Source organism: Leopardus geoffroyi, chromosome D4 (assembly GCF_018350155.1).
Source record: "Leopardus geoffroyi isolate Oge1 chromosome D4, O.geoffroyi_Oge1_pat1.0, whole genome shotgun sequence".
In the NCBI taxonomy this organism is placed as follows: Eukaryota; Metazoa; Chordata; class Mammalia; order Carnivora; family Felidae; genus Leopardus; species Leopardus geoffroyi.
The window spans coordinates 82,049,064-82,075,184 of NC_059342.1; the positions used below are offsets into that span (position 1 = coordinate 82,049,064).

The following is a 26,121-nucleotide window of genomic DNA, read 5'->3' on the forward strand; positions in this document are numbered from 1 at the left end:
TGGGATGAGGTCACATACAGGACAGTCAGATGCCTCTGAGCCCACACCTTCTCCCTTAACATCTGATGGAACCTGAAGCAGTAAGGTGGTGTATAGCCGGGGATGACAGAAAGGCTCATGACTCCAGTGCCTGGGGCTACATTGAGGAGTCACCTCTCTGGAGGAAGAAGAAATGTGGCCACTCAGGAGCTGACAACCTCATCTCTAGGCTGAGGCAACAATCACACATGCCCCAACATTACCCAACATTGACGGTCTTGATACCTCTCATCAGAATCTGGGGTTCCTTCCTTTTCCTGGCCTATGAGCATTCTTTCTATGCTCCAAGCCCTCCATTCCTCGTCTAGACATCAAGACCACCATGGCCAGGGAAAAGGTGCTTGGATCCTCCAAAACCCACTCTGGAGGTCACCATCCCTTACCTGGGTAAGTAAATGGTATCCTCAACCATACCCAACCTAGAGTGCTTCTAACCTGGAGTGCCAGAAACTTACTAACACATTCATTTTTACAGAGAGGTAAAATGAGTTGCCCAATTACATGCAACACGTTAATGCCATAGGTAGGACTACAAGCCAGGTCATGTGACCATTAGTTACCACCCCGCCTCCATTATCTCTTTGTCTCAAACTCTTCCACATGCCTCTGCTTCCCTTCTCCATTCACAAAAAAAAAGGAAGGATTTGCTATGAATGGTAAGACTCCAAGCAAAGGAATGGACCCTTTCAGAGGAACAGTGTAGCTGCATGGATGCTGAGGGGTAAGAGTCCAGGCTCTGTCATCCCAGCCTGGCTTCACAGTGTTCCCTAAAGCCAGTCCTGCACTAAAGAGAACCCACATCAGTGGCCTTACCCCAACTTCAGAGCAGCATGGGACATAGGCCGTGGGAAAGGCTAAAACAGGAGAAAGGTAAGGAAGGAGAAAATTCCGAAGACCTGTCACACCAGCTCTGCTGTGAACTCATAGTACAGTATTAAATGACCAACTTCCATGTGCTACATATACACAATGAAATATTACACAGCCATAAAAAGAATGAGACCTTGCCATTTGTGACATGAATGGACCTAGAGGAGATTATGCTAAGTGAAATAAATCAGACCCCAATAAATCTGAAATAAATCAGAACCCAACCCAGTCAGACAGAAAAAGACAAATACCACATGATTTCACTTATATGTGGAATCTAAAAAGCAAAACAAACAAACAAACAAACAAACAAAAAAGCAGAAACAGTGAACAAAGTGGCAATTACCAGAGGGGAGGGGAGCAGGAGGCAGAGGAAAATGGGTGATACAGGCTTCCAGTTATGGAATGAATAAGTCATGAGAATGAAAGGTACAGCATAGGGAACATAGCCAATGGTATTGTAACAGCAATGTAATTGGTGACAAATGGTAGCTACACTGACCGCGAGCATAGCACGGTGTACAGAGTTGTGGAATCACTATGTTGCACACTTGAAACTAATGTAACATTGTGTGTCAACTATACTTCAATACAATAAATACACAAATTACATGACCAAATTCCTTCTTTAAGTCTTAATTGGCCCTTTGCAAATGGATCATGTAAATTAGAATTTCAATCTTTTGCTCCTTTAAAATTTTGTTTTACTTTTTTTTTTTTTGAGAGACAGAGCACAAGTGGGGGAGAGGCAGAGAGAGAGGGAGACACAGAATCCGAAGCAGGCTCCAGGCTCTGAGCTGTCAGCACAGAGCCCGACGCGGGGCTCGAACCCACAGACTGTGAGATCATGACCTGAGCCAAAGTCAGACGCTCAACCAACTGAGTCACCCAGACGCCCCTAGAATTTCAGTTTTGACACTCCTCTTTAGCACTGAGAGCTTGACTTCAAAAATACTGGTTTTTAAATCTGTAAAACACATGAAAGTAGAATTTTTCTGAGTAAAGAGGAAGATATTAGGATTCCTGAGCCCCTAATCCCACTCTACCTCGCTGGTGACATGTCTGTCACATAGGAGGGTCAGTCCCAGGATGGAGGAAGAGGGTGACTGGAGATGGGAGAGAATTTGAGGCTGTGTCCTGGGGGTTGGCCAGAGGAAACGGAAGGTAGTTGATGTGGAAAAGTGAAGACTCAGGCAGACATGGCCACTGTCTTCAAACATCCGTAGGAAGACTTGGTGTCTCTTCACCTCTGTGTCCCCAGGACCTGCCGTGACTGCCAGCACTCAGAAAGTGCTTACTGAGTGCTTAACAAATCAATAATTCCACAAGCAAAAGAAAAGCAAAATTGTGGTCACTTGTTATAACTGAAATCAGTAAAGAAAGAATATTGGAAGTGTGAGGTTCAGAATTCTTGATCTTGACTTTAATACCAAAAATGCAATTTTTGCTCAGTATAACTCTACGGGTAAAAATTAGAAGGCCAGGAAGTTCCCTGTCACTACAGGTATACAAGCTGGATGACTGCCATCAGAGCTACTGCAAGTCTCTTGCCCTGGGTGGTGGTTTGGAAGGAATGATCTCTGATTTTTCTTTTGGTTCTGAGATTAGTTAGTTCTTCAGACACTTACTGAACATCGATTATGTGCCAGTTTCCTACAGCTTACACACACGAATCCATTAAATAATGTTGTTAAAGAGCAGAAATAATTATAGTTGGCATTTATCAGGAGTTTATTCTGTCTGACTTACACTACTAACTACATATGCATAATATATATGCATATTTACATATGCTATATATGCATATTATGAGAATCCTTATAACCACCTACAGGCAGATCCTATTATAATTACTGTTTCTAAACCAGAAAACTAAGGCTTAAAGGTTAAGCAGCTTGCCCAATCACTCTGCCAATATCTGGTGAGGCTAGTACTTGAAACCAGGACTGTCTGATCTCAGGGCCCTCAATTGTAGCCACTAGGCTGGACTCAGTGGAGTTTGCAGTTGAACCCAACTCAGTCACACCCCAAGTGGCTTTGCGGTTGAGCGGTCCCATAATACTCTCCTCAATCCCCTCTCTGCTCTCATTATTTTGCTTCCTTTTTTAAAAATTTTATTTTATTGTGGTAAGAACACTTAATATGAGATCTACCCTCAACAAATATTTAAGTATAAAATACCTATTAATGACTATACATCCCCTGTTGTATAACAGATCTCTAGAGATTATTCATCCTGCTTAACTGAACCTTATGCCCATTGTAACTCCCCAGTGTCCCCTCCCCAGCCTCTGGACACCATGCCACTCTCCGATTCTATGGATTTGACTGTTTTAGATATATAAGTGGAATTGTGAAGTTATTTGTCTTTCTGTGGCTGCCTTATTTCACTGAGCATAATGAACTTAACGTTCATCCACATTGTCGCCATCTGGCAGAATTTCCTTCTATTTTAAGGCTGAATAGGACTTCATTGTACATCTAGAACACATTGCACTCATCCGTCAATAGACATTTAAGTTGTTTCCACACCTTGGCCATTATAAATAATCCTGTAATGAACATAAAAGTGCTAATATCTTTTCAAAATAGTTATTTCATTTTCTTTGGATCTATACCAAGAAGAGAAATTGCTGTGAGCTTATGGTAATTCTATTTTTTATTTCTTGAGCAACCTCCATACAGGTTTTCCATAATGGCTGTACCAATTTACATTCCCACCAACAATGTAGAATGGTTCCCTTTCTCCACATCCTTGCCAACACTTGTTGTCTTTTGTTTCCTTGGTAACAGCCATCATAACAGGTATGGGGCGATACCTTATTACAGTTCTGGTTTGCATTTCTCTAATAATGATTGACGTTGAGCATCTTTTCATATACCTCTTTGTCATTTGCATGTCTCCTCTGGGAAATGTCTATTCACATCCTTAACCCATTTTTTAACTGGGCTATTGGGTTTCTTACTATTGGGCTGTAGGAGTTCAATCACTTGCTTCTTAATTGGAAACTTCTCGGGCAAGGCCCTTGACCCTACCTGGCACATGCACCTACCCTATGACCATGCCCCCTTGCCTCTTCCTGGCCTTTTCTCCATTTCTCCCACTGTCTCAGCTCAGAAACAGCCTGCCTGGGAACTAAGAAGGATGCATAGAGATAATCATAGGAATGAGGGTGTCGTAGCAAATCAGTCTCTTGTCCCACATCAAAAAACCTTTGAGTAAGTCAAAAGTATTGGCTAAACAAAGGTCATCCGGCTTTGCTAAGATATTTGAAACCATTCTAGGTGACCTGGTTGTGGGAAGACTGTCAGCATTGGGCCCCATAACTTATCCGTCACTACTGCAGAAAAGACCTCACAAAGTAGGAAACCCACTGAAATCTCTGTCCCTTCTCATTCTCTGACCAGGAAATTCTAATGCTGCCTGTTTCACACCTCTCCAGAAGCTTTGATCTTGCTCTCCTTTCAGTGACCACCTCATCCATTTCACACACAGACACACACACACACACACACACACACACACACACACACACTTTCTCACTTTCTTTTGCCTTAACCAGGTACTATATATTAAATATGAGGATTACTGGGGTGGGGTGCCTGAGTGGCTTAATCGGTTAAGCATCCAACTTTGACTCAGGTCAAGACCTTGTTCGTGAGTTAGAGCCCCACATCGGGCTCTATGCTGACAGCTCAGAGCCTGGAGCCTGCTTTGGATTTTGTGTCTCCCTCTCTCTTCCTCTCCCCTGCTCATGCTCTGCCTCTCTTTCTCTCAAAAATAAACATTAAAAAAGTATAAATATGAGAACTATTATTTTCCATTATTATATATTACTTTATGTTATATATTATTTATATAATTATCACTTATATAGCACCTGCTCATTTACAAAACACTTTTCAGATATGTTCCCTCATTTGATGCCCACAACATTTTGACAGAAATGGTGTTGTACTTCTCCCATTTTTCCATGAGAAAAATAAAGAAGGCACAAGATATTCAAAGGGGAACACCTGGTAAGTAACTACACCAGGACTAAAACCAAATCCTGGACCTTTTACACTAATTCTCCTGATCCAAAGAATCTAATTCTGGCACTTATACAACATGCTCCATCATTCAAGGTGCTGTCAAAGCTGTCCATTCTGAGTTTATTCTGTTAGCAAATATATAACAGGCAGAGAGTTAATATAGCAGAATGGCAAAAAAACAAGACCCTGAGGCCAAACTGCTTGCATTGGAAATATAGCCACTTACTAATAATATGATCTTGAGCATTTTTATACCCTTTGGATAAATTCCTAGTAGTGTAAGTCAACAGATGAATATAGGGGAAGGGAAGGGAAGGAAAAATAAGATAAAAACAGAGAGGGAGGCAAACCGTAAGAGACTCTTAAATACAGAGAATAAACTGAAGGTTGCTGGAAGGGAGGTGGGTGGGGAGATGTGTAAAATAGGTGATGGGCATGAAGGAGGGCACTTTTCTAGATGAGCACTGGGTGTCATATGTAAGAGATGAATCACTGAGTTCTACTCCTGAAGCCAAGACTATACTGTATGTTAACTAACTTGAATTTAAATTAAAAAAAAAAAACACACATGATCTTCAGTTTCCTCATTTGTATACTGCCAGAGTTATTACATGGATTAAATAATCATACAGTGCCTAGCACATGTAAATAGTCTCGATGTGTTTGATATTTGTATTCTCCACCTGCTACAAGGATACAGTGGTGAACTGGGGATACAGTGTAATAGCCAGACAGGTCCCTGCCCTTGCCGAAGTAATATCCTGGGCCTCTGTGTGTCAATGGTGTCTTATTGTGCTCTACCTGGTAAGAGAAATCAAATTGGTCCATAGTTCCAAGGACTTGGGAGAAAAAAAAAAAAAAAAAAAAAGATGCTTCAGAAGCCCATGCTTCTGCATCTTAGGGAACATGCAGACAGTATGGATCTTTTCCAACATTGCAAAGGATTTTATTTAAGTGCTTTCAACATTGAAAAAAAAAATCACTGATAGTCAGTGTCCTTGGGAGTAGACTTCATTTCACTCATGTTTCTTATACCCCTGTTTCTCCCTTTATCTGGAGTCACTGGCAGACATCTGCAGATCTCTTCCTGAATTCTGCTCTCAAACTAATCCTGACCCTAGGCAAGGTGGACATTAGGAGTCCAAGGCCAGGAACATAGTGACTGACCAGGATTAAAATCTGGCTATTGGCCAGAATGACTTCATCCTGAGCACAAGAGCAGGTAATTGACTTCTGATTATGTTTCACTACAGCCGAGTCTCTGTCTTTATGTGGATAAGCAGAGCCACAATTCCTGCCAAACTGAGGTCCCACTTTGTTCTTTCTGGACCTTGCTTCACTGCACCCATTTCAAGGGTAAGAATCCAGTTCCTGAAGCCACATCAAAAATGCATACTCTCATCAATTATACCAGCCTTCACGGGAAGTTATAACAACTGGAGACTCCAAGCCAGTACACATGCCTAACGTTCCTTTGTATTTTCTACTTGCAGGATAAAAATGTCAAGGGGAAACCAGAGTCACATCACAGAATTCCTCCTTCTGGGACTGACCAGTGACCCTAAGCACCAGAAGTGGCTCTTTGCCAGCTTTCTGGCCATGTATCTGGTCAACGTGGCTGGTAACTCAGTCATCATTGCAGCCATCCGGGGGGACACCCGCCTCCACACCCCCATGTACTTCTTCCTCTCCAATCTGTCCCTGGTGGACATCTGCTTTACAAATGTCATCGTGCCACGGATGCTGGCAAACATGTTGAGCAGGACCAAGAAGATCCCCTTTGCCCAATGCCTCACACAGATGTATTTCTTTGTGACCTGTGCGATCACTGACAGCTTCCTCCTGGCTGCCATGGCTATTGACCGCTACATGGCCATCTGTAACCCACTGCATTACACCACGACCATGAGCCCCCAGCGCTGTCTCCTGCTGGTGACGGTGTCCTGGGTGCTGTCCCACCTTCACTCACTCACCCACACGATTCTCATGGCCCGCCTCTCCTTCTGTGGGCCCAACGTCATCCACCACTTCTTCTGTGACGTCCAGCCACTGCTGACGCTCTCCTGCTCTGACACCTCTGTCAATGAGCTTTTGGCCTTCACAGAGGGCTCCTTGGTGATCATGAGTCCCTTCATCTTGATCATTGTCTCTTACGTCCACATCACCCGTGCCGTTCTGAGGGTCCCTTCTCGAGGAGGCAGGCACAAGGTCTTCTCCACCTGTGGGTCCCACCTCACAGTTGTGGCACTCTTCTATGGGACTGCCATCTCTGTGTACATTCGCCCCTCATCCACCTACTCAGTGACAAAGGACAGCGTGGTCACTGTTATTTATACTGTGGTAATCCCCATGTTGAACCCTTTTATCTACAGTCTTAGGAACAAGGACATGAAACAAGCCTTGAGAAAGCTGACTAGGAGAAAGGAATACAATACTCATATTCTGCTACTTCTAGGAGTTTAATCATTGACTCGACAATTAAAGGTTAAGCACCTACTACCTACAGATACTATGTTTAATTCTGTGAGGAAGGCAAAATACATCAATCATCTCTTCTGTCTCCAAAAGTCTTTACAGTCTAGTTAGCAGAAAGGAAAAGACTGTTAAAAGCTTACTGTAATCAGAATGTCATACTTTTTCATATTATCAACCTTAATAAATTATAAAATAACTCCCCAACTCCCTTCTTCCTCACTTTATCCCTTCTTTTTTATAATCTTTTTAAAAAATTTTTTAAAGTTTATTTATTTTTGACAAAGAGAGTGCATGAGAGGAGGAGAGAGGCAAAGAGAAAGAGGGAGACACAGAATCCGACGCAGGCTCCATGCTCTGAGCTGTCAGCACAGAGCCTGACGTGGGCCTCAAACCCACGAACCACAAGATCATGACCGGAGCCGAAGCCAGATGTTTAACCGACTGAGCCACCCAGGTGCTCCTTTTTTATACTCTTTAGTTCATGCATCTTATTATGTAAATTGCCAGTGTAGACCAATATGTTTAACCATAAAGAGTAAGGAAGAAAAGCTTCTGAATGTATAGTTTCGACAGTTTAGGCATATGGTTTAATGTTCCTACCAAATAAGTCATTAATTCTACACTTGGTTCTCTTGGACCTGAATAGATTTTCTTAGTAAGATATAGTATAAATATCAATATAATAAAGCTCATACTGCTCCATAGCTGTCTACTTAAGGGCTTAAGCGGGTAACAAACTAACCTGGAGTGGTAAAAAGGTCATAGAATTCTAAGACAAGAAACTTGAAATTAGGTCACAACTTGGTCTTCCTAGTATTATGAAGAAGGCTGTCACTATCTCCAAGCCCCATTTTCCTCAATGACAAAAATAAGCATCTGTGTGCAGTACATCCTGGAGAGGAGAGTCAGATCCAAAAATGGGTGACAAGAGTGTCCTCAAGGAGGGGTGATTTGGTGTGTACTGAGTCCAAGTAGAGTGAAGAAGGCATCCCTGTTGGGAGCCTGGATCTTTGGAGACACAGCTAATTACAGGACTGGGGCAGAGAAAGAATAAGATGATCCTGGAACATCTTGAGATAGAAAGCAAGAAAGTGCCTAGAGAATGGTGGGAACATATCAAAAGAACACAGAAGCAATAAATTATATAACTCACTGAATAAAGTAAAAAACGGGAGTCTATACCAAAACAGGTAAATGAACAGATGGGAAGAATTTTGGTGAGGAATGGGGTAGTTACATCATTTCATAAAATATGTATTTCTAACAAAGAGGAAAAGTAACTTCACAGAGAAGTCTGGCAGAACCACTTTAATCCAGTAATCAGAATGAATATCAATAGTAATGGGACAATTCAAAATCCTGTACCCCGATAGGGTGCAATGACTAGAATCAAGTGTCACTTCTATGATATTCCTGCCAACAATGGATAGCCCAAATCTAGTCATAAGGAAATGAAAAATAAACCAAACTGAGGGATATTCTAGAAAACAAGTACCCCATAATATTCAAAGATGTCAAGTGTGTGAAAGTTAAGGAAAGTTTGTGGGATTATTCCAGCCTGGGGGAAACAAGTTAAATGTAATATAGGATTCTGAACTGGATATTTTTATTATTCCTTTTGCTATGGAGACATTATTGGGACAAGCAGTGAACCTTGACATGGTAGATATGGTAATGTATTAATGTTAATTTCCTGATTTCAATTTTATTGTGACTATGGAGGAGAATGTCTCTGTTTGTAGGAAATACATAGTAAACTATTTGAGGGAGAAAGGTCAGGTTTTGTGCCATAATGGCATTTTTCTGTAATCTGGAGACTGTTTCAAAATTTTAGACAATTTTTTTTTATTTTCAGCTGTAGAAGTTAGTGATTCATCACTTACATACAATACCCAGTGCTCATCACAAGTGTCCTTCTTAATATCTATCATCTATTTAACCCATCTCCCCACCCACCACCCCTCCATCAACCCTCAGTTTGTTCTCTGTAGATTAGAGTCTGTTTCCTGGTTTGCATCTCTTTTTTTTTCTCCTATGTTCATCTGTTTTGTTTCTTAAATTTCCCATATGAGTGAAATCATGTGATATTTGTCTTTCTCTAACTTATTTTGCTTAGCATAATACACTGTAGCTCTATCCACATCATTGCAAATGACAAGATTTCATTCTTTTTTATCACTGAGTAATATTCCACTGTGTGTGTATGTATATATATATACATACACACACACACACACACACACACACACACACACACACATATATATATATATATATATATATATATGTATGTATATGTATATATATACATATATGTATATACCATTTCTTCTCTTTCCATTTATCAATCTATGGACATTTGGGCTCTTTCCATACTTTGGCTATTGTTGATAATGCTGCTATAAACACTGGGGTATATGTGTTCCTTCTCATAAGTATTTTTTTATCCTTTGGGTAAATACCTACTATTGCAACTGTGGATCATAAGGTAGTTCTACTTTTAACTTTTGGAGGAATCTTCATACTGTTTTCCAGAGTGGCTGCACCAGTTTGCATTCCCACCAATAGTGTAAGAGGATTCCCCTTTCTCCTCATCCTTGCCAACACCAGTTGTTTCCTGGGTTGTTAATTTTAGCCATTCTGACAGGTGTGAAGTGATATCTCATTATAGTTTTGATTTACATTTCCCTGATGAGTGACGTTGCACACGTTTTCATTTGTCTGTTGGCCATCTGTATGTCTTCTTTGGAAAAATGTCTATTCATGTCTTCTGCCCATTTTTAAACTGGAATGTTTGTTTTTGGTGTTGAGTTTGATAAGTTCTTTATATATTTTGGATACTAACCCTTTATCAGATATGTCATTTGAAAATATCTTCTCTCATTCAATAGTCTGTTTTGTTGATGGTTCGTTCATTGTACAGAAGATTTTTATTTTGACTTACTCCTAATAGTTTATTTTTGCTTTTGTTTCCCTTGCCTCAGGAGACATATCTAGTAAGAAGTTGCTACAGCCTTGAAGAATTCTTTAAGCTGCTAAATACTTTCAATATCATAAGAACCTCAAACTTAGTGACCATTTCTGAAGAAAATGAAATATTGAAATATGGGAGTGCCTTGATGGCTCAGTTGGTTACGGATCCAACTCTTGGTTTTGGCTCAGGTCATGATCTCACAGTTCATGAGATTGAACCCCACATCGGGCTCCAAGCTGACAGTGTGGAGCCTGCTTGAGATTCTCTCTCTCTCCCTCTCTCTCTCTCTTTTCCTCCCCTTTCCCCACTTGCACTCTCTCTCTCTTTCAAAATAAATAAACTTAAAAAAATGTTAAAATACAAATTATCACTGTCATAAAATGTATTTCCATGAAGTAAAGGTGTGGTAGATATTTTATAACAAATTATTGTATCCTACTACCTTGTATAGTAATCAAACTTTCTGTTATTTTAAAATATCATCTATTTATTTACATAGTGTGTTGGATTGACTACTGTCAATCCACCACTCTAGAACTACATTTCCCAGAATTCCTTTCTCTCTATGGTTCTGGGATAGTTTGCCAAAAAAGGAACTTATATCATATTTGGAACACAGAAGTGAAGTGCAAAACATTATTCCCTGGAGACAGATACAGCCAAATGTGTGGACAGAGTAAGAATTTATAATAGCTCCTGAAAAAAATTCATGAAACCACCTGCTTTGCAACTGCAAACTAAGACACTTTGTGGAAACTTCTCAGATATTCTCAAGAGTTATGGCATCTTCTAGGCAAGCCTTTGAGAACCCTCTGCTTTAGAATGTCAAAAACAAAATAACAAGCCCCAAATGGAGCTGTTTATTCTAAGCCCTGTGCCATCAAATTTGGGTTTGACTTCATTATGGTTTTGGCTCTCCCGGAAATGGAATCTTAAACCAATCAATCAGGAGTCACCTGATCAGCACTAGGTCAGTAATCCCATAGAAAGATCCCTGCCATCCCCTAAAAGAAAGCGACTTTGCAATAATCAACCCACTTTTTTCTTTTTCTCCTGACGTATAGTTGACATAAAATGTTATATTAGTTTCACCTTTTTGTCTAGTATAACTTCCTGATTCCCACTCCCTTCTGGCCTATGAAAGTCTTTCACTTTGTACAACTCCTCAGAGCTTCTTTCCATCTTCTAGATTGAATGCTACCCAATTTTAATTGACTTTTGCTCAAATTTAAATTTTTAATATATCTCAGTTTATATTTTTAAGTTTTTATTTAAATTCCAGTTAGCTAAGATAGGTGCAGCCACTCTGGAAAACAGTATGGAGGTTCCTCAAAAAGTTAAAAATAGAACTACCCTCCGATCCAGCAATTGCATTACCAGGTATTTACCCAAACAATACAAAAATACTATTTCAAAGGGATACATGCACCCCGATGTTTATAGCAGCATTATCTACAATAGCCAAATTATGGAAGCAGCCCAAGTGTCCTTCAACTGATGAATGGATAAAGAAGATATGGTGTGTGTGTGTGTGTGTGTGTGTGTGTGTGTGTGTGTAATGGAAATAATTCAGCCATAAAAAAGAATGAAATCTTGCCATTTGCAAAGACATGGATGGAACAGAGTGTAATGTTAAGTGAAATGAGTCACAGAAAGACAAATACCATATGATTTCACTTATATGTCTTAGTTTATTTTTATTTTTATTTTTTTTTCAACGTTTATTTATTTTTGGGACAGAGAGAGACAGAGCATGAACGGGGGAGGGGCAGAGAGAGAGGGAGACACAGAATCGGAAACAGGCTCCAGGCTCTGAGCCATCAGCCCAGAGCCCGACGCGGGGCTCGAACTCCCGGACCGCGAGATCGTGACCTGGCTGAAGTTGGACGCTTAACCGACTGCGCCACCCAGCCGCCCCTCTTAGTTTATTTTTAACAAGTGCTTCTGGCCAAGATCTTCAGTGTCAGTCTCCTTTACCTCTAGTAGAAGCTTCTCTGACCTTTGTTCCTCTCATTCTTTAAAGAATTCTATATGTCCCAAATGCTATATTAAACTTATTATATCAGGAACACAGAATACCATGTTTTTCTAACTGGTTGATACACATTTTAGTACCAAAGATGGCTCCAAAGAAAGAGAGACTTAAATAAGAGAATCTAGAATTAATTAAATAAGAGAATCTAGAATCCAATCGGCTTAGATTTGAAAGTAGTAATGACCTTGCTAGTGGAAAATGGGACACTGTTAACCCATGGAATCCACTACAAACAATGTTATGATCACTTGGGAGACCAAGAAGCCTTAGCAATAGAATGCTAGAATGGAAAGAAAGAGTATAAAAAGAGTGGGGTGTACTGGCTGCTTCAGATTATAGCAGAGAACTTTGAGAAAGAACATGGCAAGCTCAACAATTTACACTTCAAACTCAAGACATGAGTGAAAAGCTAAAAGCTTTTATGATTCCATGAAAAAAAAAAAATCCCTTCTTACTTCTGTCACAGGACCCAGACTAATAAAAAGCAAACCTATGGGGCGCCTGGGTGGCTCAGTCAGTTAAGCATCTAACTCTTGGTTTTGGCTCAGGTTTGTGAGTTTGAGCAGCATGGAGCCTGCTTGGGATTCATTCATTCATTCTCTCTCTCTCTCTCTCTCTCTCTCTCTCTCTCTCTCTCCCTCCCTCCCTCCCTCCCTGTCTCTCCCCTGCTCACACACTCTCTCTCTAAAAATAGATAAAATAAACTTTTTTTAAAAAGTTTAAAAAAATAAAATAAAATAAAAAGCAAACCCAGAATCTCACCCTGTAAGTGACCAAATTACAGCACAAATCAGATTTATGGCCTTGTCATTTATGTTAAAGTCAGGGCATTTACTGGGAAAGAATGGTTTCCTGAAAATTTGAATGGGAAAATTTTGATAGACAGTGATGAATCTGAGTACTTGGAACACCCAAATGTCTGAGCCCCCTTTGCCACTTCTCACGGAGAAGTTATCTGCCCTTTGCTCTTCCCAGCTAGAATAATTCCTCCTATGGCAGTCATCTTGCAGGGGAATGTTGATTCTTCTCAAGACCAACTTGTATCACCTCTCTGAGTCTACAGACTCATAATCAAACTCAAATCATGGCAGACCCAGCAGGAGAATTACCGAGTTTGCCCTGATGCACCCAAAGGGGTAGTGGTATATTGTATTCAACTTACTCTCAATAGGGCAGCAAAAAATAAATTGGAAATTTATAGAAAGGAATGAAACAAATGTGGCCAAAGGTTAATAACCAGTGTATCTTCATGAAGGATATATGTTTGCCACAATATTCTTTCCATTTTTATGTGACTTTGAAATTTTTCCACATAAAACTTTGGAAGCAAAAACATAAATCAGATCATATCCCCCCTCTGCTCAAAACCTCACAATGACCCAGTGGACTCGCATCTCACTCATAGAAAGAGCCAAGTCCTTGTAATAGCCTACCAGACTCTACAGAATTTGTCCCCCCACACCCCTCTGCCTTCTCACCCTGCTGGTCCTGTCTTTACCTGCACCCCTCCAGAAACACTGATCTCTGGTGTTCCTTCAAAAAACATGGATTGCTTCCACCTCAGGCCCTTTGAATTCACCATTTCCACTGTCTGAAATGCTTTTTCCTCAGATACTCACACATATCAACACTTCTGCTCTCTCTAAATTCAGACCTTGCTTAAATAACACTCAAACTCCTCAGCATTTTCCTTCTGTGAACACAGCTATCCCACACTTCCCAGCCTTTCTTAGAGTTAAATGTGGCCATGGAACTGAGTTCCAGCCAAAAGCATGTGGGTAGGAAAAATGCACATCACTTTTCAGCCTGGCCCATTCAAGTCTCCTACCTGCTACGCTCTCTCTTAACCCAACCATGGGCTGAATAGAAAGGACTTTGAGAAACTAGGGTAGGGTACAGCCACAGGAGGAAGAATTCCAGGACCCTGAAGGAAATCACACATGGAAATCACATTCATGTTGGACTTTGGGTCAGCAAAAAATAAACTTTTATTGTGTAAGCCAACAATAAATAGGTATAATAATAGTATTATTGGGCTATTGTAGATAGTGAGCTATTGTAAAGATTTGCAATGATAAATACACAGTCATCAGCACAGAACTTTAGAATTCACTCAGTATGTGTTATTAATGGTAGTGAAAGGGGTTCTTGAAACTGAGAAAATAACATGTGCTTGATAATTAGACATGCCTTGACTGGTAATATCACAACTGTTAGAATTGTGCAAAGCTGACCCAAGGGTATAAAATTTCAGTTATTCCAGATTAATACATTCTTGAGATAGAATTTAGATCCTAGTGACTACAGTTAACAGTACTGTATTGTACACATGAAATGTGCTAAGAGGGCAGATCCTAAGTTTTCTCACCACACACTCAAAAAAATGGTAACTACGTGAGGTGACGGATGTGGTGATGGACGTGATAACTTGATTGTGGTGATCATTTCACAGTGTATATGTATATCAAAACATCAAGCATATACCTTAAATATATACAAATTTAATTTGTCAATTATACTTCAATAAAGCTGAGAAATAAGAATTGTTTGAAGTCATTTTTCTGAGTTGAAGTAAATTAGAATACCTGACAGAGGATTGAAAACTTTAGCTTATAAATGTCAAAGTATGTGTTAGACCCTAGATGTGTCTACCATTCTGCTCAGCAAATGAGTTGTAAACCAGATGAGTGAGAGAGAGAGGTCAAAGGAAGCCTGGAGCAGCCAGTCCTGAAAATCCAGGAGAAGGAGAATGTTTACAATGTGGAGGAACCCAGTCCCCACCATACAGGGTACAAGGAAAAGAATAAGACTAGAACAACCCCAGGGACCTGAACAAGTCTCAGTGCTGCTTAAAAATGGATAGGGTGGTCTGGGCAGAAGTGAGCTTTCCACCACAGGAGGTGTACCAGCAAATGATGGATGATATGGTAGAAGATTAATTGTTGTTGAAAGAGTGACCAGTGATATTTAAGATCCCATCCAATATGAATGCTTTACTACTCTAGCCTAGAACAAGGGCTGATTATGCTGAGATTCACTAACAGAAAAAAAGAACCATAATACGTAGCCTGTTCATAGTCTCCCTGTTACTAGACCTTCCTAAGAATACCTCTTGTCTGAATTGTCACCTCTAAATACTTTATCTGCCCTGATGGCCTCCCATTAGCACACCCCATATGTCCACTCAGCATGGACGCTGCTCAAGTGTGTATCTCCTCTGTCTAGATCCATCTTTCTACTAATCTCTGAGTTTCTCACAAAGTTCTCTGTATAATTTAGACTCATATTTGGCTGAAAGTAATGGAAAATGTTACCACAATGGTTTAATCAATTGGGAAGGGGGTGTTTATATCCTACCTATCCCCTAAGATATCAGAAGAGATGGTTGCTTGCATTAGGTCCATGCCTCTGTGATGTCAGAGATGCTATGTGTCTCAATCTCTTGACTCTTCTTATGATGGCTGCTTCAGCTCCAACTAAAAGAGTTAAAGGAAGTAAAAGAGAGAGAGAGAGAAAGAAGAGAGTGAGAAACACAGGGAAGGGATAGCAATATACGACTTATGTTTACATCTTTTCATTGACCAAGACTATGTTGGGGGCCTCCTCCAGCTGAGAGAGTGGCTGAAAATCTAATGTATAACTTTTACAGCCTGCATTCTAAAGGTAGGAAAGGAGAAGGGGATTGGATCAGGTACTGGGTGAACCAACCTATGGTGTCTGCTTCACCCCACTCTGATGCGTCCTGTCCTCAACGAGTTGGTAATATATCGGGTAAAATGAAACGAACACAAATAAAAGCATACCAGATTGAAAGGGAGTCCCCCCCAGTGTGACTGTGGAAAGGCCAGAACTACATGAATCAAAGGAAGTACCAAATGAGTCATATTTAAAGATGAGCAAATATGGTAAGCTTTCTCAGCAGAGGAAGGCTAGACTTGGAAGACAAAATTTTTCAGGCAAGCAAAGATGGTGAGCCTCAGTAAATCAGTGATGCCAAGGAAATGGCACGTGCAGATCCACATGGCAATTAGGTGCTAAGAATGGCAAGAAGCCAAGGATGGCTATGGCCTCAGGAAGTACTGATAGGTGATGAAAACTAGAAAAAGGACCTGTCCATGGAATGCTATGAATGGCAAGCTAAGGAATTTTAATTATTTTCAATAAATATAGTAAACCTAACATTCCAGCCTCATCTCTGATCACTCCTACATATTCACTCTAAATTTGAGTAACATGGCTATTTTCAGATCTCCAGAAATGGTATGTCTGCCCATGAGGTGGTCCCTCTGCCTTCAGTGTCCTTCTACCATGACTCTCTGGCCATCTTTTACCTAAACTTTCAAGAAACAGCTCAAGTGTCATTTATACTCTAAATGATTTTCTCAACCCATCCCTAATCCCCAGCCTCACCCAACCATGAATTCAATGCTCATCTTTCCATACTCCTAAGACTCCTACATACTCCTATTGTATAAGATTGATCACTCCATGTAATTACACTAATACAGGTCACTCTCCCTTCTAGAGTGTATGAATAAGGACTTACTTGGTGTGATTGACTTCTTTATTTCTAGCATCTAATATAGTACTGAATGAATAAATGAACTGAAAGTTTTAATCAAGGGAGCAACATAACTGAAGGCAAAGCCACATTCAGAGTATTTTCTGGCTTTCTCATTCTGAGAAGCTGATGATACAATGGCTGCATTACATCAGATATGGTAGGAGTATCTTTAAGTCTCTGTTTGCTGTTCCTGGGCATGATGTACTCACCTAAAGTCTTAAAACACTTTATAAATATAACTGTTTTTGGTAGCACAGCAGTAAGAGTGTATTCTTACTTGGAATAACTTTTTAAATTTTTCACAAAGATTTTAAAAAGAAATACCCTGCTGATATATTATTTATTACTTTAGCCAATGGTTTTGAATGCCCGCTATGGGCCAGAGTCTGTGCTAGATGTCAAGGGGACACATCAGTGAAGTAAAAAGTAGACATGACCCTACCCTCAATGAGCCATTCCTCCAATGGAGCAAGAGCTTGCTCAGGATTATCAGAATAGGGGGAAAAGCAGATAAATTTGCAGAACATCTGAAGATGGCCTAGCACCATGGAGGAGAAAATAAGAGGGAGCCATCAAAGACATTCCTAGGTGTAGTCTCCACATAACAAAGTAGACTAAGTGTGAAATATAGGACTGAGACAACGCTGAATTTGAAGTTAGCTGCAGCACTTTCTAGTTATGTGAATTTGGGCAAGTTTTTGTTTTATTTTTTGAATATTTATTTATCTTTGAGAGACAGAGACACATATTGTGAATGGGGAAGGGATGGAGAGAGCCAGAGACACAGAATCCGAAGCAGGATTCAGGCTCCGAGCTGTCAGCACAGAGCCTGACACGGGGCTTGAACCACGAGCTGTGAGCTCATGACCTGAGCTGAAGTTGGAAGTTCTACCAACTGAGCCACACAGATGCCCCTAGGCAAGTTTTTTTTTTAATAGTTTCCTTTTTTAATGTTTTTATTTATTTTTGAGACCGAGAAAGACAGAGCATGAGCAAGGGAGGGGCAGAGAGAGAGGGAGACACAGAATCTGAAGCAGGATCCAGGCTCTGAGCTGTCAGAACAGAGCCCGACATGGGGCTCGAACTTACGGACTGTGAGATCATGACCTGAGCCGAGGTCGGACGCTCAACCGACTGAGCCACCCAGGCGTCCCCTTAGGCAAGTTTTTTAATAAGACTGAGCCTCATTTCCCTCATCTGCAAAAACAAGAACACTGCACTTGAAGAGTGATATATAAAAATGTCACATAAGCATTTGATAAACGGTTATTATTATATGAACATATTCTTAAGTTTATTTCATTCTCCAGGCAACCTGCCCTGCCATACAGGTACTAAAATTTAGATGACAAGCCTAAAATTTAGAGAGGCTAATCAAATCACAACTACTCATTGTGAGTGAAGAGAATCTTTACCCTTAGGATCCTTTCCATGGCACCACACATCACTCCCCAACATCCCAGGGACAGCCTCAGGTCCAAGCCTTCTCTATTTACCTACCTCCATCTCCTTCAAAATCACAATGGTAACAAACTAATTATCCGAGATTCAAAGAAACTTGCCACCCTGGAATGCAGAGATTCCTCAGTCTCTACTGTTCTCCCCAAGGCTCCCCTCTTAATGAGCTCTCCAGGGGCAGTTGATGGAAATACTGTCTGCCTCCTTGGGATGATTCATGTGAAAGGCAATCACCTCCTTCCAGGTCTTCACCCTTCCTCATCATTTGAGTAAATCTTCAGAGACCAGTGATGGTAGCTGGGCATGAGAGAAAGCCTTGGGTTCCAGATGGCTGAGGCTACATTGAAAGATTACTTCTCTAAAGGAAGAGAAGTGTCTGAGATGACAATCACACACACAACAGTCAGAGTGTAGTGAGTCCTGTCTGCTCCCACACCAAGTCTGGATCTTTTCTTCCTCACTTGATACGAGAGTTCTATCTCCCCAGCCCCCATGTTCTCCCTAACCACCAAGGCCAGTGAGGCTGAGGAGAAGATGCCTAGATTCTCGAATGACCACCCTGGAGGTCACGATCCCTTTTCTGAGTAAGTAGCTGTTATCATCTACCCATTGTTACACCCAAGTCCTATAAACCCTGGAGCATTAGAAACTAAGAAATCGTGTTGTAAATCATCCCCTTTTCCAAGGACAAAATCTGAGGCTCAGATTCAGCATAGCTGAAACCACAAACCAAGTCATATATCCATGCTTCTAATGCCATGGTCTCCACATCCCTCTGTTTCTCCTTCTCCATTTATATAATACAGGAAGGATTTGTTATTCTAGTGGGTCAGACCCCAAGGAAAGAAGTTCTGCACTAGGAATGAAACAGATGTAGCTGCCCTGATCCTGACGGGGAGACCTAGTCTGGCCCCTGGTTGTCCCAAAAGCCAGGCCTGCTGAGGAAGCCTCCAGATACTATGGCCTCACCCTGACCTCTGAACATCTTCAGAACAACCTAAGTCATGAGCTGACACATGTGAGTGGTAAGAGGAGACTGTGGTACTGGGTAAAAAATTGGGCCTCAAGTTTTCCCTATATAAAATGAGTACCTTGATTTCATCCTCATGTTCATAATATTTCTTATGGAGTAATTCATTCTGTAAAACACATTGATAGCAGAATTGCTCTAATTAAAGAGAAAGAGACCCAAAGTACCTCTCATTCAGCCTTCCCCTCAGCTTCCTGATCCCTCTCGGGGTGGCCCCTGAGTCCCCAGGGGAGCAGTTTGGAAACTTATGAAATGGATAAATTTTAAGATCACTTCCATCTCCAACAACTTAGAATTGTACAAATGTCTCACTGTAATTTACATTCTAAAAGGAAATACTTGACCATTACACAGGGAGCTTTAGCCATGCCAGCCAGAATCTTTGAAAGGTGACTGTAGATGGTGGGATGACTTAATACCAAGTCTTGCTGGGTAAGGATTGGAAGGAACTGGAGGAATTTCACCCAGAGAACAAACCTGGGGACATAGGCATTGTTTTCAAACATCAGAATGGCTATCATGGTATCTGATTCTTCTGTATTCTCAATGCTTGGGTTGTTTCCTGGCACTTGGTGAAACTTTGTCAAGTGAATCATAAATCAATCCATCAACCCATGAAAGGAAGGCATACCTAACATCACTAGCAAAGAGAAAGCCAGCTAACAGGATGCTGGTACTGGGGGGCTTAGTAGAATGCTTGGCTTTTGCATTTCAATCCAAGATAAATGGGCTTCTCCAATTTTGACTGCAAAGGGACAGGGGCACATTTTAGGAGACAGTGGGCTCCATTTACTGACAATATTTTAGTGGGATGACCTGGCATCTGTGTTCCTGATGGGTTCATGCTCTGACAAATAGAAAGGAAGATAAATCTCTGAGTTTTATTTAAGACTTAATATTCTTTTTCTTATTCATAGACTTCAGATGCAAAGGGTTGAATTAATCACATACCCAGTTCACGGCATATTGCCAACTCTGGACCCTTTTTTCTCTTACTTGTTTGCTTCCTCACTCACTCCCCACTACTGTTCCTCCCCCATTCTAATATGCTTAACATTCAACTTTGTGTATGGATATCCTTGTTGTTTTATTGCATTTTTAAGTTATTTTTAAGGTGTACAATGTGACTTATTGATATGCATGCATTATGAAATATTACCATTTGTGTTGCATTTTTAATTTATATAAAACATCTTGTGTCATAGATCTCATTCATTCCCTTACTTTCTCACTCAGATTATGTTTTTAAAATCTATCAAAGTTGCTGTAATTCTAATCAGTTTTTCTAGACAGCTGCACTGTACCCATGGCGGGCGCCTATCACATTTACCAGCCCAGTGAGGGAGACCGAGGTTGCCACAAATTCCCCATCACTGCAACTGACACTGTGGAAACATCCTCATCCAGAAGCTTCTATTTGCCTGTGTACCAATGTCCCTGGGCTTCCGTCTAGCAGCAGGGTTGTAAGCTCATGGGATATTCATTAACTTGACTGAATCATGCCAGTTTGTTCTGTAGAGTCTTGCACCAGTTTTATTTTCCAACCAGCAGTGTCCAAAGGATCCCTATATTGCCACATCCCCTTGCAAGAGTTGACCTTATTCTCCTTTCTAATGTCTGCCAAGCTAACAAATGTCAAGTGAAATCTCATGGTTTATTTTGTCATTTCTCTGATAAGCAATGGATTTGAGCATTTCTTCATAGGCTTATTAGCCTTTTGGCTTTCTTGCTCATTTTTGTACTGGGATTCATATATTTCTCTTTCTGATGTGAAAGTGATCATTGCATATTCTACATATTAGTATCTCACCTGTTATACTTGCAAATATCATCTCCTAGCCTTTCATATGTCTGTTAGCTTCATTCATACTTATGTAAACAATTTACTTTTGCCCTTTTTTTAAGAGTGTCTTATTTAAGAAGTTCTTTCCCCTCTAGCTCATAGATATTCTCCTAGTCTTTCCCTATTAACTTTATAGATTTACATGTTACCACAGATAAGCTCATAATACACCTGATTCCACCTTTATATATGATATTAGATAACAATTCTTTCTGATATCTTTCAATATAAAGAGTCGATTTTCCCAATATTTCCAAACATTCCATACTTTCCCCCATTGGTTTTTAGTACCATCATTTTCCTGTATTAAGTCCTTGTATAAATATAGGTCTCTCTCTGAGCTACTTAGTTTTTTCCATTGGTCTTTTATCTGTTCTTGCACCCAAACCATGCTGTCTTTATTATTATGAACTTTTATTATTCTTAATCTCTATTAAGACAAATGTCATCTTTTTACTTTTTATTTTCAAGTTTGACTTAGCTATTTCCTGATCTTTATTATTATTTGTAAATTTGAGAATAAAGTTATCAATGACTTCAAAAATCTAAGATATTTTGATTAAGATTGAATTAAACTTATAGATTAATGTGGGAAATAACATCTTTGTAATATTATTTATTCCACCCAAGAAGACGGATTTCTCTCCATTCATTTTAATTATCCATATGCCCTTTATTAGACTTAGCTTCTACATGGCCGTTTTGTGTATTCTTAGATAAATTAATTCCTAGAGATTTAGAGTCTGTACTGTGACAGTGGATAGCATCTCATTTATTACTACATATTCTGGTTATTTCTAGTCCATTCTCTTGGTTATTTCTTTCTATTCTAGAGCGATGCTATTGATTTCTTAGGTTGATCATGTTTCCAGCATCCCTGCTGAACTTACTTATTGGTTCTAATGTTTTATTAGTGGATTCTATTCTTTTTTCCAAGAAGATGAGCCTATCTTCTTTAAATAATGAAAGGTTTATTTTTTTCCTTCTTTTCCTTTCACATTTTTCTTTTCTTACAGCATTAGGCAGGATTTCTTTTTTTTTTTTTTTTTTTTAATATATGAAATTTATTGTCAAATTGGTTTCCATACAACACCCAGTGCTCATCCCAAAAGGTGCCCTCCTCAATACCCATCACCCACCCTCTCCTCCCTCCCACCCCCCATCAACCCTCAGTTTGTTCTCAGTTTTTAACAGTCTCTTATGCTTTGACTCTCTCCCACTCTAACCTCTTTTTTTTTTTTTTCTTTTTTCCTCCCCCTCCCCCATGGGTTCCTGTTAAGTTTCTCAGGCTCCACATAAGAGTGAAACCATTTGGTATCTGTCTTTCTCTGTATGGCTTATTTCACTTAGCATCACACTCTCCAGTTCCATCCACGTTGCTACAAAAGGCCATATTTCATTTTTTCTCATTGATTAGGCAGGATTTCTAATACTATGTTAAATATTTGTGGACATAATGGATATCCTAATCTTGTTTCTCATTTTAAAATAATGCATCTAAGGTTTATCTATTTAGTGTGGGATATGCTGTAGGACTTGGGTGTAGATAGCTTCCACCAAATTAAGAATATCCCCTCCTGTTCCTAGTTTTCTAAACAGAGAGATGTTGACAGATGTAGACAGATGTTGAACCTTGCAAATGATTGCTCTGTTTCAATGAAAATTACCATGTAATATTATTCTCCTTTATTTTATTAATGTGGAGAAGTATATTGATGGGTTTTTCTGAAATCTGCATTACTGGGACAAATTCTACTTGCTCATGATGTAATATTTTCAGTGCTATGTTGGGTTCATTTAACTATTGCTTTATTTAAGATTCTGCATCTATGTACATAAACAAAATGGGCCTATAATTTTATTTTCTTCTCTTGTTTTTCTTCTGGTTTTGGACTCAGTATCATACTGAACTTATAAAATGGGCTGGAACGTTCCCTTTCTACCCTCTGTGCATTATTTTCTGGAACAACTTGCATAAAATCGAACTAGCTATTTCAAAAATTTGGTAGAATTTACCTTAAAGCCATTGGAGCCCGAGATTTTTTGAGAGGGAAGGTTCTTGACTACCACTTATAATTTTTTTATAATTGATTAGTCTATTCAGATAATTCCTATAGATTTTGTATGTTTCTGGGAATTTATCCATTTCATTTAAACTTTTCATAAAATTTTCAATTTCTTAAGACTTATGATTTTATCTCTCATGCCTGAAATAACTTCTCCTTCCTTGACTATTTTTTCATGCATTCTTTTTTTCCATGATTAATCTTGCCAAGGGGTCTATATCGTTGATATCATGGGATCTGTGTATTAGTTTCCTAGGGTTGCTGTAACAAATTACCACAAACTTGGTGGCTTAAAACAACAGAAATGTATTCTTTCACAGTTATGGAAACCAGAAATCCATAACCTTAAAATAAAGAGATCCTCCTGAATTACCCAAATAAGCCCAGTGTAATCATGGGGTCCTTCAATGTGGAAGGGTGGGGCAGAAGAGAACCAGAGAGGTGGCAACACAAGGACTCACCCATCATTGCTGGCATTGAAGGCAGAGTGAGGGAGTCACTCATCAGGTGATGTGGGCAGTTTCTAGAAGCTGGAAAAGCCAAGGAACTAGATTCTTCTGTGGAGCCTCCAGGATGGAATACAGCCTTGTTGACATCTTGACTTTTCAGACTTCTGTCCTACAGAACTGTAAAATAAAATTTTGTGTTGTTTTAAGCTACTACATTAATGGTAATTTGTTATAGCAGGCATAGAAAATTAACACACACTTCCAATAAGAATTATCCTAAAGAATAGAAAATCCTTGAGGACCTTTGTTCCTTTACCTCTTTTCCTGGGAAAGACCACTTTGTCCTAGGTCTGTACCCTGTCACTCTGCTGTCCCCTCTAGCTTAACACGTAGCTTAGCACTCCTTCCAGTGACCACTCTATTCCCCTCCTCAAATACACTAGCCTGGCTTACCGTAGATGGCATCTACTACGCTTACCCTCTGCCTGACTTCCTCCAAATTGTATCTATTATTTTTCAGCTGTACACAATTAAGTATGGAATACTAACAAGAAATAGTATTATTAGTATAAGCAACACTTACAAAGAAATTGTAGTTCTCAAACACTTTTCAGATATGTTATCCTACTTGAACTTAACAGTAAACTTCAAGAGATGACATTTTAACTTCCCCATTTTTCAGATGAGAAAAAAAATGAAACCAAATATTCCCAATGGGAAATAGCCAGTATCTGAACCAAAACTAATTCCCAAATCATGAATTTTTCCCATTGACTTTCCTAGGAGTCTAGTCTCCCAGTTACTAATGTAAAACCCACAGCCTTATAAGGGATGGTCAGGGATAACATTTCTGTGAGCCAGTAATTGTGAGCCAGGTGGAAACCAGTAAGAAGCAAAACAAACTTGGACCCTGCCTAGGTAGCACTTTCACCACAGACCTGTCTACATGTTGTCCATGCCTTAAAGGACCCTTGCCTAGTGGAAAGATCCAATTTGGGCCTTCCGAGCACCAAGTATCTCAGAGAGGAGGGAAATACTTCAGAAAACAATGCTGCTGTGTGCATGCACTTGTTCAAAGGTTAAAAGAGAAACAAAAGCCTGAGTTCTCCTAAGCAGGGCCAGGAATTTCATTCAAGATCACTAAGCATTAAAAAAGATTTGTTTCTGATTGTCAAAAGTACCAGAAAGTTGATGAAGACACAAAGGAGTACAGGATGTGGACTTCTCTCATTCAAACTGTATCCCTAACTGTACCCTCCCTTACCTAACATTATTTGACCACTACTTACAGGCTCTCTTTTCTGCTCTTTTCTCTAAAAACAATCCTGTCCTAAGGCAGGGTGGGCATATGGAGTGCATGGCTCTGTGACTCAGCATCTCACTGTCAACCCAGGTGGCTGCTGGCTGGTTCTAATTCTATGTCCAAATGGCTTCTTGTTGTGTCCTACTTCAAATGAACCCCTACCTTGGTAGATAGATAACTCGTGCCTCAACTCCTGCCACACTGGAGCCTTGGCTTATTCTCCTTGGCTCTTGCCTTTGGGGGGACAAAGAACACATTCTGAACCTTGGCACCTTTCTGTGCATACCTCTCAGTATTCTTTTGCCAAAATACTGCATCTTCCCACATTTCTGTTGCCCACTTTCTCACCCCTTAGACTCTTCTTGTCCATAAGAGCACTCACCATTTAGCTCCTCTGTGTCTTCCTTGATGCCACCCACCTCCCTAAACCACCAGGCTCAATGTTGGGTAACTGAACTTCCTCTGCCAGAGTCAGTTCTCCAACTTCTCCCTTACCCTTGACAATTCCACACCTTGATGCACATGTCAAATTTCCAGGTCCCAGCCATTCCTAGTCTGACCTTCTTGCCCATAATTAAACTCTCAAATGCATTCCAAAACCACTTTTTTTCAAGAGGGGTTGGGTCCAAGAATACAATCTCTACAGTATTTATGTGATTTCTATAGGGAGAATTTAGGTTACCCTACTTTTCTTATATAGGGGGAGCAGAAAGAGAGAAATCCAGGCCAGAAGCACCAGGTGTAAGCAACGAGGGGCTGGCAGCTGATCAAAAACTGAGGCCAGACAGAGCAAAAGGATGTATCTTAGATACAACTTGGGAAATGAAGCAAAATGATTACCTTCTGAACAATTTTCCAAGTATCTTTACCACATATTGTCAGAATAGCCTAAGAACATGAGTATTACAAGTTTTGTCTTTGGATCAAAAACAAGAGATGAAGTACTTTGTTCAAGTTCACAAAATTAGTCAGACGCAAAG

At 40.0% G+C, this 26,121-nt stretch overlaps 1 protein-coding gene across 1 annotated transcript; it reads left to right on the forward strand.

Annotated features, from left to right (window-relative positions):
* Nucleotides 1-6,294: 6,294 nt before the first annotated feature.
* On the forward strand, nt 6,295-7,424 carry LOC123592927 (olfactory receptor 1L4-like). The gene has a single exon (XM_045468362.1). The coding sequence runs from the start codon at nt 6,445-6,447 to the stop codon at nt 7,405-7,407; it is 963 nt and encodes a 320-aa protein (XP_045324318.1). The 5' UTR covers nt 6,295-6,444; the 3' UTR covers nt 7,408-7,424.
* Nucleotides 7,425-26,121: the final 18,697 nt, after the last annotated feature.

Bases quoted from the DNA above. Each gene is read 5' to 3' on its own strand.
- LOC123592927 (XM_045468362.1), top strand. From the start codon at position 6,445: ATGTCAAGGGGAAACCAGAGTCACATCACAGAATTCCTCCTTCTGGGA.